Below are 17,765 nucleotides of genomic sequence, written 5' to 3'. Positions count from 1 at the left end.
TTTCGATGTCATAACTCTAAAATGATGCGTTGGGGGCATTGGAAGTCTGCAAGGTCATTTGTGCATTGGGTCACGTCAGGCGTGTGACGTCACTGACCTGACCCTGACCCAAAATGAGCTACAAGAAACAACCGACGATGCCTGAAATGGATAGCAAATTCGAATTCAGGGCATCAGAATACCCCGAAAGGGCATACAAGTGCAAGAAGTCATTACAGGTCAACCGAGGTCACTGACCCACCTTGACCTTAAGTAACCTTCAAAATGTCAACGGACATTGTGCCAATGTCAAATCAGCCAGTTATGATTCTAAAACAATCCATCAGTGTGTCAGGTCAGTCGGCATTTATACAATGTGAAGCAATCTCCAATTTAGCGTAAATCTGGCCGGAGGTTGTTCCCTTTATGACGTCATAATTCCGTGACCTGACATGACCTTGACAACAAAAAAATACCAAAAGTTGCGCAAAGGATGCCCCAGAGGGTACTGAAAATTTGAGCAGGCTATCTGAAACGGTTCGGCGTGTAGCTAAGAAAGACCTCAGGGGGGGTTGCACCCCCCTACATGGGCGAGGGTTATAGTTCATTCGACGCGTCTTGTCGAGAGGAACACGATTCTAGCAATAGAAATGTCGTTTTTCTAGTCAAAAGTTATTGTCGAAAAACGCTTTGCGAAAAACAGCTATTTTTGGAGTTTTTGCCTTCTGGATGCTAAACCGTTGACCTGAGGTCAATTTTGATGATGATCTTATCGAAAGAAGAGTTCAAAATCTATCGATTGTTTTTCCATGCGTTTTTCTAGCCATCACAGTTTCTGAGATAAGTGCATGTTTTCTGAAAAATATAATGACATTTGGCAAATTTTGACCTTTGATGACCTCCAGTGACCCCAATATTGCTCCAAGATGAAAAATGGCCGAAATGCTTTCAAACGTACGCATTGAGAGCTATCGACTGCTTTTTACCGCGTCTTTCTAGCCCTCTTAGGTTTTGAGTTAGAGGTGGGTGGTAACATATGCCCCCCCCCCCCTCCAGTCCCACACTAGGGCGAAGTTGGCTGAGACCGCCACTGGGGTGCGGGTTATAGTATCATCAGTTCGGTCTCTCACCATTAAAAGTCAGGGGGAATATGGATATTGCTAGTTTGGTCCGGAAATGATCTACAGCTATCTCAAATTCTCAAGAGCACACGGAATCGTGATTTCATGCGCTCCTTGCAAGGTCTGATGCTTCTCTTTCGCTTTATTGGTCTTGCGTGACGTTATTTATCACCTTACTAAGGCTATTATTTTTTCGTCAATAACTCCTGATCAACTAAAGCTACCGAGTCGATAAAGCCACTAATGGACAGGAAACGACCTGCCGAATCGATTGATATGCAATATGACCTCCTTTGACCAGCTTCGTGACCTGACGGGCTGTGACCTGACCTTGACCCGAGGTTAACACCTTAAGTTGATCTCACCCGAACACAAATTATAGCATTCGACACGCCTGAGCTAGACAAACACTGTTGATGGACGATGCCCTCGTCTCATTCGAAAGTGAAGATGAAGCGAAGGAAGCCAGAAAGCAACTCACAGAGCTGATGCAGTTGGCCGGCATGAAGATAAGAAAATGAAGAAGCAGTAGCAGCTCAGTGACGGACAGCATACCAGAAGAAGAGCGAGCCAAAGAGTCAAGTTTCACTATCGAAGATGGCCCTCAAACTCGTGCCAATGCACTTGGAGTCGTTTGGAATGCGGATGAAGACAAGCTGAGCATTAGCAGCAGTGCTACTATCCAGAAGAACATGACGCCAAAGCCTACCAAGAGGATCTGCCTCAAGACGCTCGCAGCCATCTTCGATCCTCTATGCTTGATGAGTCCATTTACCGTCCGAAGCAAGATCCTATTCCAGGAAACGTGGTCCCGAGGTCTTCAATGGGACGATGAGCTGCCCGCCGACATGAAGCGCAAGTGGGCGGAATGGGTGACGGAGCTGGAGCGCGTGAGCTCTTTATTAGTGCCCCGATGCATCCACCCCTTCTCCAAGGCTACAGCTCAGAAGCTACACGCCTTCTCAGATGCCTCTGAGCAGGCATATGCAGCCGCAGTCTACGTCGTGACCACAAGTGAAGATGGCGTTGCCGCAAGCCTGGCTCTAGCAAAAGTCAGAGTCACCCCACGCTCTAGAAAGGTCAGCATCCCTCGTCTTGAGCTGATGGCTGCCCTCCTGGGTCTGCGACTGGCGAAGAAGGCCTGTGCAGCATTCAGGATCCAGATATCAGATGTGCTGTTCTGGTCTGACTCCATCAACGTGCTCTGTTGGATCAGAAATGAAGTCAAGCAGTTCCAGTCGTTCGTGGCGCATCGGATATCAGAGATTCGGGAAGTGACGGATCCTGAGCAATGGCAGCATGTTCCCGGAAATCAAAACCCAGCAGATCTTCCCAGCAGAGGCGTAACACTGGAAGTTCTGAAGTCCAGTGACCTGTGGTGGTCGGGCCCTGCATTTCTTGTGGAAGAGCGAGAAAACTGGCCAATGCCAAGAGATCTACAATCAGAGCCATTCGACAGGAGCGAGATGAAGAAGACGAAGACAGTACACAGCACTCTGACCAAAGAAACTCAAGATGACCTCCGGCTACACCCAAGTCACTTCTCAAGCTGGATGAGGCTGGTCAGGGTGACGGCGTGGGTTCTAAGGTTTATCGAGAAACTGAAGAGACTAACAAGAGGAGAGTGCCCAGATGAACACAACGACGGCACATCATCATCACTGGACAGGCGGGAGATGTCTTCTGCAGAGACATTCTGGCTCCTGCGAGCTCAGGAATGTTTTGCCAAGGAGCGAAGACAGCTGGAAGCACAAGACGCAGTCCCGTCCGGTGAAAGCAAACAGGGTCAAGTCTTCAAAAGCAGCAGCATCCGCAGACTGTGTCCGATTGTAGATGACCATGGACTACTGTGAGTCGGCGGACGCCTCCAGAGAAGCGACTTGCCATTTGATGTGAAGCACCCAGTGCTTCTCCCAAAGGGCCATCAAGTGACCCGTCCCCTGGTACGTCATGTGCATAAGCAGGGTGAACACGAGCTCGGCGTCGAGCACACCATATCGGAACTTCGCCAGCGGTTCTGGGTGATAAGTGCTAGAGAAGAAGTCAAGAAATGCATCAGATCTTGTACAGAGTGCATCAAGAGATCCAAGAAGCCAGAGGGCAGAGAAGCAGATGATGGCGCCGAAGACTGGAGCTGAAGTGATGTATTCCTGCCGCGCGTTCAGTCACTGCGCGGTGGACTTCGCAGGACCGTTCGAGACCAGACAGGGAAGAGGGAAGACTCGGCTGAAACGCTACCTCTGCGTCTTCCTGTGCTTACAGAGTAGAGCGGTGCACCTGGAGATGGCCTGCGGACTCGACACTGACAGTTTTCTGCGAGCATTCCTGAGATTCATCGCTCGAAGAGGGAGGCCGTCTGATATCATCTCCGACAACGGGAATAATTTTGTTGGAGCAAGTCGCGAGCTACGGAAGCTAGTCGGAGCTCTGGACCAAGAAGTGATCAAGAGACAAACCACTCACTTCTACGTAGACTGGAAGTTCATTCCTCCGGGAGCGCCTCATTTCAATGGTGGCTGCGAGGCAATGGTAAAAAGTGCGAAGCGGGCACTACGAAGAACTTTAGAAGCCGCCAATCTGACAGATGAAGAACTGATGACCGCGTTCTGCCGCGCGGAGGCGCTTCTGAACACCAGGCCACTGACCGCGGTCTCATCTGACCCGTCTGATGCGCCACCGCTCACCCCGGCAGCGTTCCTGCTCGGTCACACCCAGCTGGATATCTGCTCTGAAGACGCTGACACGACCGAGAACGCCAGAAAAAGGTGGCGTCGACTCCAGCAGCTGAACACAGAGTTCTGGCGGCGCTGGATCAGAGAATACTTACCAAGTCTTCAGACAAGACAGAAGTGGACGGAGATGTCACGCAATCTGCATGAAGGAGAGATGGTGCTGATCGCAGACCCATCGGTGCCTCGAGGCTCGTGGCCCCTGGGCAGAGTCGCCAGGACGTTCCCCGGTCAGGACGGCCTCGTCCGCGTCGTGGAGGTGAACACGCGGAAGGGTGTGTACAAACGACCGGTCACCAAGATCGTGCGACTGGAGCTAGACAACTGAAGTAACTGAGAGCTCATGAATGGCCGGTCGATGTTCCGGCACGTAGTGTTCTGAATGACGTGCTCATTCAGTGTCGGGGGGAAATGTTGATGAGAAAAGAACTGTTTTTATTGAAAGTGTGGCGGGTGAATGAACTTATTTTATGTGAGTGGCTGAGCGGTGCCCCAGAGTGAGGACGCGTGAGTCATAAAAATGGCTTATCAGTGAAAATGTTAAGAAAATACAGAAATGACAGAGAATTTGAAGTTCTTAGTTGTTTCTCATTTAAGTCATTAAGTTTATTAAGAAAAAGACACAACGCGAGGAAACTATCAAGCCACAAACACGATGCTGCTAAAATCGCGGATCTGCGATCATATTTAGCGAAGTTATTTACCAAAAACCGAACCTGTGCCTTGGGCCACTTGACCTGACCTCAGAAGTCATCGGCTGACCAGTAGTCCTTAAAATCGGAGACCAATCGCTGCATTTCGTAACGACGGACACGATCATTTCTGTTGTGAGGCTCTAGCTCAATTAGGGGCGAAGCGGCGAAGGGGGTTGTTCCCTCACTTCCAACCTCCAACGCCCCCCTCGGTATTCAGAAAACCTGAAGGTCCGGTGAGGGTTAACCCTCGCCCATGAAGGGGGGGTTGGTGCAACCCCCCCTTAGGTTTTTCTTAGCTACACGCCGAACCGTTTCAGAAAGCCTGCTCAAATTTTCAGTACCCTTTGGGGCATCCTTTGCGCAACTTTTGTTTTTGTCAAGGTCATGTCAGGTCACGGAGTTATGACGTCATAAAGGGAACAACCTCCGGCCAGATTTAGGCTAAATTGGAAATTGCTTCACATTGGTATAAATGCCGACTGACCTGACACTCTGATGGATTGTTTTAGAATCACAACTGGCTGGTTTGACATTGGCACAATGTCCGTTGACATTTTGAAGGTTACTAAAGGTCAAGGTAAGGTCAGTGACCTCGGTTGAACTGTAATGACTTTTTGCACTTGTATGCCTTTTCGGGGTATTTTGATGCCCTGAATTCGAATTTGCTATCCATTTCAGACATCGTCGAATATTTCTTGTAGTTCATTTTGGGTCAGGGTCAGGTCAGTGACGTCACACGCCTGACGTGACCCAATGCACAAATGACCTTGCAGACTTCCGATGCTCCCAACGCATCATTTTTAGAGTTATGACATCGAAATACACACCAAACGATAGAGACTTGATCAAGGACCACGATAGTGAAGGTTTAAAGTCGATATCTCTTACCGTTTTGCCGCAATCGGCGCGGAGAGCTGAAAAGGTTAGATTTTTCCGAAAATTTGACCTTTGGCCGGTCATAAGTAGGTCAAATATTGGCCTAGGACCAAAAAATATACCACCAATCGCGAGATCTCGTTGCGAGCAATCCGTTGGTCATTTCCCCTAAGCTCTACGACGCTCCGTTGTCAAACGCCAGGGGGATCGCACCAACCCCCCCCCCCTGCATGGGCGAAGGTGGCAAAACACCGTTTACGGGCGAGGGAACCCTCGCCCATGTAGGGGGGGGGTTGGTGCACCCCCCCCTGAGATTTTTTCTTAGCTACACGCCGAACCGTTTCAGATAGCCTGCTCAAATTTTCAGTACCTTATGGGGCATCCTTTGCGCAACTTTTGGTATTTTTCTGTCAAGGTCATGTCAGGTCACGGAGTTATGACGTCATAAAGGGAACAACCTCCGGCCAGATTTAGGCTAAATTGGAGATTGCTTCACATTGGTATAAATGCCGACTGACCTGACACACTGATGGATTGTTTTAGAATCATAACTGGCTGATTTGACATTGGCACAATGTCCGTTGACCTTTTCAAGGTTACTAAAGGTCAAGGTCAGGTCATTGACCTCGGTTGACCTGTAATGACTTCTTGCACTTGTATGTCTTTTCGGGGTATTTTGATGCCCTGAATTCGAATTTGCTATCCATTTCAGGCATCGTCGGTTGTTTCTTGTAGTCCATTTTGGGTCAGGGTCAGGTCAGTGACGTCACACGCCTGACGTGACCCAATGCACAAATGACCTTGCAGACTTCCGATGCTCCCAACGCATCATTTTTAGAGTTATGACATCGAAATACACACCAAACGATAGAGAATTGATCAAGGATCACGATAGTAAAGGTTTAAAGTCGATATCTTTTACCGTTTTGCCGCAATCGGCGCGGAAATCTGAAAAAGTTAGATTTTTCAGAAAATTTGACCTTTGACCGGTCATAAGTAGGTCAAATGTTGACCTAGGACCAAAAAAATATACCACCAATCGCGAGATCGCGTTGAGAGCAATCCGTTGGTCTTTTCCGCTAAGCTCTACGACGCTCCGTTTTCAAACGCCAGGGGGGGTCGCACCAACCCCCCCCCCCCTGCATGGGCGAAGGTGGCAAAACACCGTTTACGGGCGAGGGTTAAAACGTTGCTCCTGAACGAGGAAGAAATGTAAAAGGCATAGCTCTATAGACGTCCTGTAAAAGTGGCGATAATAAACAAATTGGTTAGAGATCAGATGCTTTTTACACGACTTTCTCATATAAAATCGGGTGCTGTGACCAATCACCCGATTTATCACCTGCTTTAGAATGGACAGGGCGTCACTGGCTAAAGTTTGGGTGCAGAAAACGGCTATGAACCCGCGCCGGGCCCGGAGGGGGGGGGGGTGTTTGAACACCCACCCCCCTGCGGTTTTTGGCACACCTGTTCCTGCATCTTTTCCGCATATGTTATGAAAATTTCAGACCCAGGTCGCCTTAGGTCAGGTCACCATGCAGGTCACGCCAAGTGACCTCACCTCAGAAAAAAAAGAAGAATGCTCGTCATAGCTATACCGAGTGGTCGATTGCCTTCAAACTTTCCGCGATTGATTAGAGCAACAATATCTATAAAATGTATATCTCGGAATTATCGGTGACCTAAGGTCAGGTAAATTTTGCGGCCTCTCCATTATAAGTCAATGGGAGAAAATTGAAAAGCGTTTCTTTTGCACGAACGCTATTCTAGACACTCTCAAACATCGAGATGTAGGTAAAATTGACACACTGAACCGGAAAATAGCAACTGTGACCCCTCTTTATGTCCCCGAGGTCATCTCAGGTCACGAACAGAATCTAACAGTATGCTATTTGCGCGCAACATCTGCCGCAAACGCCGCACTTCCAAAATGAATTCGCTAGGAACAGCGGAGATCCCAAAAAGTAAACAAAAGTAAAAGTCTAAATCTTGAAAACCGGTGAATATTTTTCGGTGAAATTTGGTAGATAGTCGTTTTTGCTATTTCTGAACCGAGCGACATCACTTTCATGCCAATTCATTAATTTTTTGGAAGATGGGAGGGTCCCTTTAAATGCAAAATGGTTTTCATGCATTTCAGTCAATTGTATATTGACGGTCCCAGTGGCCGAGCTAGAAAAGTTCGGTAGTGTTCTGCATCTTTTACGCCCTACGAAACTACACTATCTATTGAAGTGGGCGGCCTTATTTGAATGGGCGGGCGCATTTTGCACCAATCGTGTGCTTCCGTTTGTTTTGGACTGTATTTTACCACATCCACTGCTGGTATCACTATTAATATTATCTAATGCCGTGAATACGAAAGCATTCCATTTTAAGATTGGGGCAATGGGGTCGCGCCCCGCGAGCTCGGTTTTCTGCTCGGCCGCTACGGGCCGAGGAAGTCGGTATTCGCCTGAGGGCAGGACGTAGGTCAGCGAGGGAGCGCGGGGTCAGCCAGGTATCGCCCAGTGCCGAGCAAATGCCGCTCCCTCCCCTCTCTTACCCTCTTCTCCCCTCCCCACCTCGGTGTAGATGGGGAGGGCGAGGGACCGAACTGCTAATGACATGCGAGCGGTCAAGGCCGCTCGCGCGGCAGCGACCCTGGCGGCCGGGTGCCGCAACTGGGATTCAGCCAAGTTACCGATTCGCCTCAGGTGTGGGAGAGCCAAACCAGGGGACATACTTTTTAGATATACTGTACAGTGTACATACCTGCGGCCGGGGGCACTGGCTGGCACAGCGTTAATCCCCACGACCGAGCGAACACTCCTCAGTTACTGCCATCTCTTGGGTAGGAGCCGGCCGAGGAAAACGCTGCCATAGGTCAGCTTTGATCCAAGGACCTCCCACACCAAGCGTGAACGCACTTGTTAACTGCACCAAAAGGGTGGTCCTCCGTCTTTTCTTTTCTTGATGTCCATTGAAAATTTCAAGTTTCTGTGGTTTGTGGTTTCGGAGAATGACCTTGTACTTCAGGTCATGTCATGACCCAAATGACAAAATCCAATATTTTGCGTTGGCTATGGGTTTTGTGAGCTTTTGACATCTTGATTTTGGCCTTTTTGCGAGTCTTAACTCCCACCTATCATGGAGCATGTTGTTCGACAATGTACAGATGTCAAGGTCAGGGTAAAGGTCAACCTAGGTCATCTAAAAAAAACATTGCGTTTTAGGCAAGCTAAATTTACTTTTCGTGAAGTTTTTTTTTTGCTGTATTTTGGATAAAAGCTTCTCATTTCATGATCTCATGTAATATGGACACATAAACAATCGGTGCCCACCAGTATACACACAGACACACACAGACATACAAACACGTATTATTGACCTTGACCTAACTCGACCTGAAATGACCTCAGCAGCATAAACCTCGTCGGATAGTATGACAAAGAGGCTCTAGCTGGCTTGGCACCAATTCGGCATCGTTGACCCAAAACAGCAACATTTTTTAGTTTGACCTGACCTGGAAGGTCAATGACTGACCGGAGAAGGTAAAAGTGGGTATCATTGGATTCGTCTCTTCCCAAAGAATCTTTTTGGTCTATACCGTGAAGCTCTATCTCCAAACGGAACGAAATGGCGCGGGGGTGGCAACCCCCCCCCCCTCCCATGTGCGTTCTAGGATGGGAAAATGGCATGTGCGGGCGAGGGTTAACAATTACATATAGATAAGCGGACAGGTTTCGTCTATCAAAGACATTTTCAGCGCTTTTTCGAGAAGCGCTTTTTGAAAAAGCCACGCCGGCTTCTGGAGGCTACTGGCAGCTTCTGAGGGCCCTTGGCGGTCTCTGAATGCCCTTTACTGGCCTCTGGTCCCTTGCCTGCCTCTGAGAGTCCTTGCCGGCCGAAGAGGGGCCTCACACCCACCTGTGATGGTCTCACACCAATTTTTCTGACGGCCCAATGCGACGACTGTGAGGGCCCTCACCGGTGCTTCTGAGAGCCCATAACGGCCACAAAAAGTCCTGCGTCACCAATTGGCCGTTGAGGGTCCACCCTGGCTATATTTTGACTCAGAAAAACCTCACAGGTCTCGTAAGAGCACCTCATGGGCCTCTAAGTAGCCACACTAAGATCTCCTTCAGGGCCCACGCCGGCTTTTGAGGATCCCCATAACGGAGACCGTGAGGACCTTCAGCAGTACCTCTGAGGTTCACACCGGCTCCTCTGAGGGCCCCACACCAGTGGTTCTGAGGGCCCACAAGGACACCACTGAGGGTCCCCGCACCATTGCCACAACATTAACACGCGCACTGCAGGGGGGGTTGTTTTCAACCCCCCCCCCTGTGGTTTTTCGCAAATTGCGAGAAAACGGCGGCGCGTAGCGCCGCCAAATTTTGCATACCTGTTCTCACAACTTTTGCACACCTTGAGTAAAAATTTTGACCCCAGGTGACCTATGGTCAGGTCACCAGGTCAGGTCAAGTGACCCTACCTCGAAACGGAAATTTCGAAGTTTGCAATCCCACCAAGCCCACAGTTGTTGAGATATGATCTTGAAACCCACAGGAAATAGTAAAGTTATCACGAGCTACAACTTGTATATCTCGGAATTTTTATATCGATGACCTAAGGTCAGGTCATTTTTGCGACCGGCCCATTATAAGTCAATGGGAGAAATTTCAACTTACTCTGAATGCCATCCTATGACTTCAATACGCTCAGGATCATAGTATTACAGGTCCCTGTTGGTGATTTCACCGAAACATATCACTTATGACCTTTGGAAGGTGATCTCCAGGTCATCTTAGGTCACCTGAGGTCACCAGCGGTTTTTCTTCAATAACTTGAGATTGAGTAGAGATAGAGACTCCGTTCGACGTTTATCGTGTTTTTCTCGTCAATGCGGATCGAATGATATGCAACATGACCTATTTCGGTCAGGTCATGACCTTGACCTGAGGTCAAATTTTCAACTTGACCTTTCGAGGTCATATTATATATCATTCGATGCGCCTTGACGAGCTAAGAACGATGGCGTTCGAATCGATCCTCTGTCTTGTGTGCAAGACAAGTTATTCAAGAAAAACTACCGCGAAATTCCTGTTGTGAAAATCGTAACATTTTGTCTTCGGTGACCTCTGGTGACCTCGTTTTTGACCTGACCCAAAAATGATCTTTGTATTTCTTGTCGATCTCATCTTAACCTATCCAACGCCGTTTACCGCTTGTCGCTACGTTGCGCCGTTTTCGAGATCTCAGGGGGGGTTGTTTTCAACCCCCCCCCCCTGCAGTTCGTGTTCGGCTCAGACCCGCTGCAGTGCGCGTGTTAATGCAGCCCTACATATATCGGCGGCTCTGAGGTACCCACACTGGCGACTGTGAGGGTTCAACACAAGCACATCTGACGGCCACCTACCTGCAACTCTGGTATCTGAGGGCCCCACACCGGAGACTCTGAGGGTCACACTGACGTCTCAGAGTGCCGTGTCGGTATCCAAGGACCCCGTAGGACTTCTGCTGAAAATACCGCCAACCTCTGTGGGCCCCTTGTCGGTCTGAGGTTCCCCGTCGGTCGTTGAGAACCCCTGCCGGCTTGTAAAGGGTTCGCGCCAGCAGCTCTAAGGGCCCCACACCCATATGTATGTAACGAACCCACACCTGTGTCTCTGATGGCCCACAACGGCGTCTATATTATGTGAGGGCCCTCACCGGCGCTTATGAGAAGCACCTTTCATAATCGTTTTGCGTCAAAATGCCTTAGTAATAAAAGCTTCGGCAGATGCTGAAACACACATTGCCATGATATCGTGAACGAGAGTTCACGCGTTTAAAAGTTATCGCAAACAGTGAGGTCTCAAGGGGGTTGACGTCCATAGTAAGTCCATAAAAAGGACTCGCTGCCTCAATGTCGCTGCCTCAACCTCAAGATCCTTCCTCGCTGCATCAATGTTGAGGGGGCGGCGCCCCCTTGGCTCTCAAGTTGGGGGGGGGGGGCAAGCGCCCCCGCTGCCCCCGCCTCTGTTCCCGGGTCTATGTCCAAATTGGACTTGTGAGTCCCGGAGGCGGCCTCTGATGGCTCACACTGACCTCTGAGGACAAATCGCTGGCCTCTAAAGCTCCACGCTGGTTCTCAGCCCCCCCCCCCACCCACCCCCCATCCACTAAACATGATCATTGATCATAGCTCGAACGGGGCCAGTACCTACGGGCAGTACTGCTAATGAGGCCCGGAGAGTCGTTTCTCTTGAGACATTCAAGTGGATATAAAAGGCCCAAATGTATCTGAAGCAAAAGAAGAGGCCATGTCCTCATGGCCATACTCTTGAGTCTTGATACATCAATGCCCTCCAACATTTTGGTTACGGGGGACGTGTCCCCTCCCACTTCCGTCTCCGCGGTAGCGGAGTCCATGGGTATGTACAGGTCACCGCTGAAGTAACTAATGTGGGGTATTCGTGGTGACTAGGGTTTGCATCTGTATCTCAGGTATTTGTCCGACTGCCACGAAATTTGGAATGTAGCTTACAAGTGGCGACATCTTTTTAGCTGCAATCTAGTCTTTTGCTGTCTACCTCTAGATCACTCCGTATTTTAAAATCGTCGGTCAGAGCCATCTGTTGAGGAGATTAGAAACTAAAATCCTGATTACGCCACTGATGCCCAAACCACGTGATTCGGCAGCGAACCAATCACCGTTCTTTATAGACAGCATGAATGATGCCAGGTGTCCTTGCGTCGAGGCTAGCGTTTCTCGGTTGTGGCATGACCGAGAGTCGGGTCGCAGAGCGAGGTCAGTGGGGTCAGCCTCGTCAAACGCCTCCGGGCTAGCGGTGCGCTGGGCAGCGCGGGTCTGGCGGCGCGGCGGTTCTTCTGCGCCACCGAGCGTGTTGATAGTTCTTTCTGGGTATATATGGAATGCGTTCATGGCTGTGCTGTTCACGATGCCGTATAAATGAAAAGGGCAAGATGCATGGCCACCACAGCACGACAGGTGTTTCCGCAGTTTGCACATCGGCTCTCACAAGGTCACATCAATAACGACTCACAAGCCAGTTATATCGTCGAATGACTTAACTTATGATTATAGGATGATGAATGAGACCCGTCTACGTAAAATGGAATTTAAAGATTTCAAAAAAAAAACACATGATGAGTAATTAAGTAATCTTGATACGATTGGCCAATAACTGATGACTGAATGGTAGCGAATGACGATGATATTTAAAGTGCATATAAGATCAAACAGTCAATGGAAAACGGAAAGATCCGAGAAGGATCGAACCCGAACCTTCCCGAACCACAGCCCAACGCTACACCACCCCGCCACGAATACACTGTCAAACCGTGAGCATAGTCGCTACGCTATGTGGCATTCTATGTGGTGAGCGATTTAATCAGCATGACATGACCAGGCCGCCTACGGCGCACCGGGCCAGTCGGCCGGGCCTGGGGCGAGGCCAGTCGCGTGACCAGTTGGCGGTGAGGGACGGACCCCGTCCTGTAAATGCAGGATAGGGGTCGAGGAGAGGCCGGGAGGCGGTCGCCGTCCTTTGCGATGACAATACATAGACGTGAAGTCAAAGAAAGCCGTCCCACCCCACCTGCAGAGGATGTTATGAAATTTGTTAAAATTGCAAAGCGGCAAACTCATCAGAACATGAGTGGTGCAAATCATTCAGGTTTTTCATTTTGTATACGGATTGCTGTGACCGTATGTGGCCGATGACCGATTGCAATAATTAAAGAAATTGAAGTGTAGCTGCAGTTGTATTGCACCTGTGCATAAATGCAATTTATGAAAATGATTGGCTTCTGCCTTCTTGGCTTTATAGTTACATGCTTCAACGTTCTTTCTTCTTTATTTTAAAGTGACCATCCCACCTTAACATTAGTTTTGAGCTGATATAGCCAAATTGGCGGCCATGGCCTGAAAATACCGGTTTGTGCACTCACAACATCGAAAAATGCTTTAATTCGGAGATATGGAATTTCAAACTTGCAGTTTTCGGATTCTAAGGGGCTAATGCATTGGAATGCCCCCTTAGAATTTGTGACGTCAGCGCAGATCTAACGATTTTAAATATTTTACTAAAACGTTTGGCAGCTTGCGGTGGTATATGCCGTTTTGCGCGCAACAAGTGCCGCACGTTCAAATAAAGTCGCTAGGAACAGCGGAGATCCCAAAAAGTAAACAAGACTAAAAGTCTAATGTCTTGAAAACCGGTGAATACTCGAGGGCAGCGCTTTTCGAGGAGCGCTGTGGCCCGAAGGTTTGAACTTTGAATTGTGAAAAACGCCCGCCCGCCGCAAAACGCAAACACCGCAAAACGCGCAAAACGCACGCCCGAAACGCCAACGCAAAGGTCGCAAAAAATAAACAAATGCCCGCCCGCCGCAAACCGCAAATAAAAAAACGCAAAAACGCCGCAAAACAATAAAACCACCCGCATCGCACGCCCGCTAACCGCCAACCGAAAACGCCTAAAAATCGCCCGCCCGCCGCCAAAAAAAAACACCGCAAAAAAACGTAAAAGCGGCCGCCAACCGCAAACAAATTTAACACCGCAAACGACGCAAAAAAAAAAGAAAACCGCCCGCATCGCCCGCCCGCCCGCCCGCCGCCAAAGACAAACACCGCAAAAAAAAACACAAAACGCCCGCCCGCCGCAAAGCGTAAACACCGCAAAACGTAAAACGCACGCCCGAAAGGCCAACGCAAACGGCAAAAAAATCGCCCGACCGCCGCAAACCACACAGTAAAAAACGTCGAAACGCCGAAAAAAAAAAATAAAGCCGCCCGCACCGCACCGACGCTAACTGCTAACCGAAAACGACTAAAAGTCGCCCGCCAGCCGCCAAACGCAAACACCGCAAATAAGCGCCCGGCCGCAGCAAGATACTAATTTATCAACGACTGGCATACCGCTAGGCCGGTCATTTTCACAAATCAAAAAGATATCTGCAAAAATCTCCTAGATGAAAGCGGCCGATTAAAAAACGGATGGCACGTGCGTGTTCCTCGCCCCCAACTTCCTTCAGGTCAATCGTCATTTGGGTCACCTAACGCATTGACGACCGGCTGGGTGGAATGAACATTGCGCCAAGAAACGTAAGTATATTGTCAAAAAGAATCTCCAGAATGGTGGATCCCAAAAGTTTGAAACTACCACTTTGGCCCACTGGACGACACCTTACACAGTTGCTGACCGGATGACACCCATTGTTTGGTCACCCACGCCATAGTATGCATCATGGGTGCGCCGAAATGACCAAAAGTCCCTATTTCCGGTGTGCAGGGTCATTTTCAACGGCACGTGGCACGTGGTTCTGGACTTTTTCGGCCACTTTGCGACATACCCATGGGTAGTGCACCGAATGGTGGTTGATCTGCATGGAAGAAAATGGGGGGTCGTTTGGATCGTTTTCGAGCAATCTGTCGTGGAACGCATTTTTTTCATTTTGCCCATTGGCTTAACACGGGAATTTTCAAAGTCACGTGGCACGTGCACCAGATGGTCCGCGGAGGGGAGACCCATACCAGAACGTAGATCACCTGGCCCACTAGAAATCCTGAAAAAAATCAGAATTTTTGGAGCAGCCGTTTTCAAGAGCATCAAGTTGTACTGATCTCAGGCAGCTTTTGCCAAATTGTCAGGGAACTCAGATTTGTTTTTCAATAGAAAAACACAATTCTAAAGAATAGTGTTTTAACCCGCGCGGGGCTGGGGGGGGGGTAAATTTTACCCCCCCTCGCGAATTTTCGCGATATCTCAAAAACGGCGGCGCGCAGCGCCGCCAAACTTTCAGTACCTTTTTTTACATCAATTTGACACGTTCCCTGAAAATTTGAGCGAAATCCGTCGATAATTTTTTGAGAAATTGACGTTTTAGTGACGTCATGTTCGCCATTTTCGCCTCAAAAACGGCAAAAGTTCAAACGCCGCTTACATCTTCATTTTTAAAGGAATCAAGACGTAACAAAAAAGGTTATACGTAATTTTACTAAGTCTATCAAATGGCTATCTCGGTTTTTTGAAAATTTTGGATTTTGGCCTAATTTTTTTCAAAAAACTGATTTTTTTGGGAAAATCATTATAAAATCCAAAATTTTGAGTCTATCGAAAAAACCGGAATATATGTCAGAGAAGTGGTCTATGTGCACCTACATACCAAATTTTAGAAGAATCGGTTCAAAAATGTGGGAGTTATTCAAAATTGTATGACGTCACGACACACAAATTTTTTGAAAAATGACTTTTCTGGAAGTTCTAGACCTCGTACGGAAACAAAAATAGCACCATTCGATTCGCCGTGAAAAACTGCATCAGATAGACACCTTTTTAGGCCTTAACAACCAACTTCAAAATTTGACCTCACTTGACCTGACCTTGACCTGACCTTGACCTGAAATTCATCCAGAGGTGGTCCATATCACTTATTGAGTGTGCCTATTGAATTCTATTAGTAAAATGACCCATAAAACATGTGTCGCACATGCCCTTTTCTATATTTTGTTTTTTGGTGACCTGACCTGACCTGACCTGACCTTGACCTTGACCTCTGAATGATATTGTATGCAACGAATATTGTCTTGGTAGCCTAAGAACACGTTTTGGGCGATCAGTCTCAGTCCATGACTCCATTCTTCGGCGACTACGGTGCAAGGCCGATACTGTAGAAACTTGCAATTTGTACCCTTGACCTGACCTTGACCTTGACCTCAAACTTTAAATTAAGTACATGTTTTTAGTAGTTCGTGATGAGAGCTTTCGATTGGCGTTTGAATTTTCCAAATCGGACCATTAGTTCGGGAGATAACAGGGGGGGGGGGGTAAAATTTACCCCCCCCCCAGCCCCGCGCGTTCGGCTGGAGACCCCAGCCCCGCGCGGGTTAACTATTGACAACAAACCTTCGGTTATTTTTCGATGAAATTTGGTAGATATTCGTTTTCCTCTTTCTGAACCGAGCGACATCACTTTCATGCCAATTCATTAATTTTTTGAAGGTGGGAGGGTCCCTTTAATGAATCTGAACGAACGAACGGTGAAAAAAATTATGTGGTGTCGTCTACTATTCATTTTATCAAAAAACTAGTTGAGATGCCGAAATCCACCCCCCTCCCTCCCCCGTAAATTGGCCATTAGGGTGTGTCGATAGTCGCAGATTCGCGTTAGACAAAGATATAAATTGGCGCGAGCATGCCAAAACACTAGCCCTGCAGTTGGTTTTGCGTAAAAATGCGATTTGACGAGGCTCGGGCAGGTCGAAGTTACAGCGAAAAAGTCGCAGTCGACGGTGCTGCCACCTACATTGCCAATAACGGGCACTATCATATCGTGATAATTGGGGTAGTTTCAAATGAGAAATGACTTCTATTTTTGTTCAAACTGCTTAAGAAGAAATAAAACTTTTCGGAAACACACATTTTTCCCAAATATCGCGTTCCATTTTTTCCTGTTGAGTTGTTAGGAAAGTGGTAAATTTCAAGGTTGACGGCTAAAAAACGAAACAGGAGGAACAGAGCAGGAAGCACCAAGACGTGTGCCGCGCCGATGCTGTAGCCTGTAGATAAGGGGTGAGCAACAGAACCAGCATACCTAACGATTTTGATTACTGATAGATATTTTTCTCTAAATGGAAGACTATTAGTAACTCAGGCAAGCCTTCTAATACGCCCAGCATCTGCGATGCTGGGCTCCGCATCGCGGGACCGCAGGTTGTTTGAGCAAGCACCTCTGTGGCAACTTTGAACTCTGAACTCTTTTGCACTTTGTGGCAAAAATGGCGCTTTGAGACAAACGTGGCGCACTGCAACAAACGTGCCGCATTCGTTCATGTCGCTTAACAATTTATCAACCCACCAAAATCTAATCCAATCGGACTTAAACTGACAAAGTTATGAACATTTGAATATTTCACTATAAAATATATCCGCAACGGAGGTGCCCAAATTTGCACGTGTGCCACGTGACCACTGGTGGTGTAAGCAGGACTTGTCCCCTCGCCGGTTGTACCATTTCAGGCTTCCTGACTGGTGCTGTTTTCGTGCTATAACGCCACAAATCGGCAAACACACGATAATCTGGGAGGTACGCAACTCAAACACGTGGCCACGTGGCACGTGCCGGACCTCTGATAGTTTCACCGTTCACGCCACGTGATGACTCATCGACGTGGCCATCAGCATGTAAAAAATGACCCCGGCCGGTGTCACCGTCCCTGAACAGTGGACGGCTAAACTCGAAAAACGGGAAAATTTAGGGAAATTTCACCTTTCGAATACATAATTTCCCCAGAATTTTAATTTTTTTTATTTTACAAAAAATCCGAGATAGCAGTTTTTTAGCCCCCTTCATTCTATGCCTATACCGGTTTTCAG

The 17,765-nt window shown here is 48.2% G+C and overlaps 1 protein-coding gene across 1 annotated transcript; it reads left to right on the top strand.

Moving 5' to 3' along the window:
• The first annotated feature begins 1,792 nt into the window (after positions 1-1,792).
• Positions 1,793-4,157, top strand: LOC122380292. The gene is made up of 2 exons (XM_043363339.1): positions 1,793-1,990; positions 3,363-4,157. Exons 1-2 carry the CDS (start codon positions 1,793-1,795, stop codon positions 4,155-4,157), a joined length of 993 nt encoding a protein of 330 aa, XP_043219274.1.
• Positions 4,158-17,765: the final 13,608 nt, after the last annotated feature.

This window comes from Amphibalanus amphitrite, unplaced genomic scaffold, assembly GCF_019059575.1.
Source record: "Amphibalanus amphitrite isolate SeventyFive unplaced genomic scaffold, NRLGWU_Aamphi_draft 000094F_arrow, whole genome shotgun sequence".
Lineage (NCBI taxonomy): Eukaryota > Metazoa > Arthropoda > Thecostraca > Balanomorpha > Balanidae > Amphibalanus > Amphibalanus amphitrite.
The sequence above is the reverse complement of the archived record's forward strand: the minus strand, read 5'-3'. Positions and strand labels throughout refer to the sequence as shown.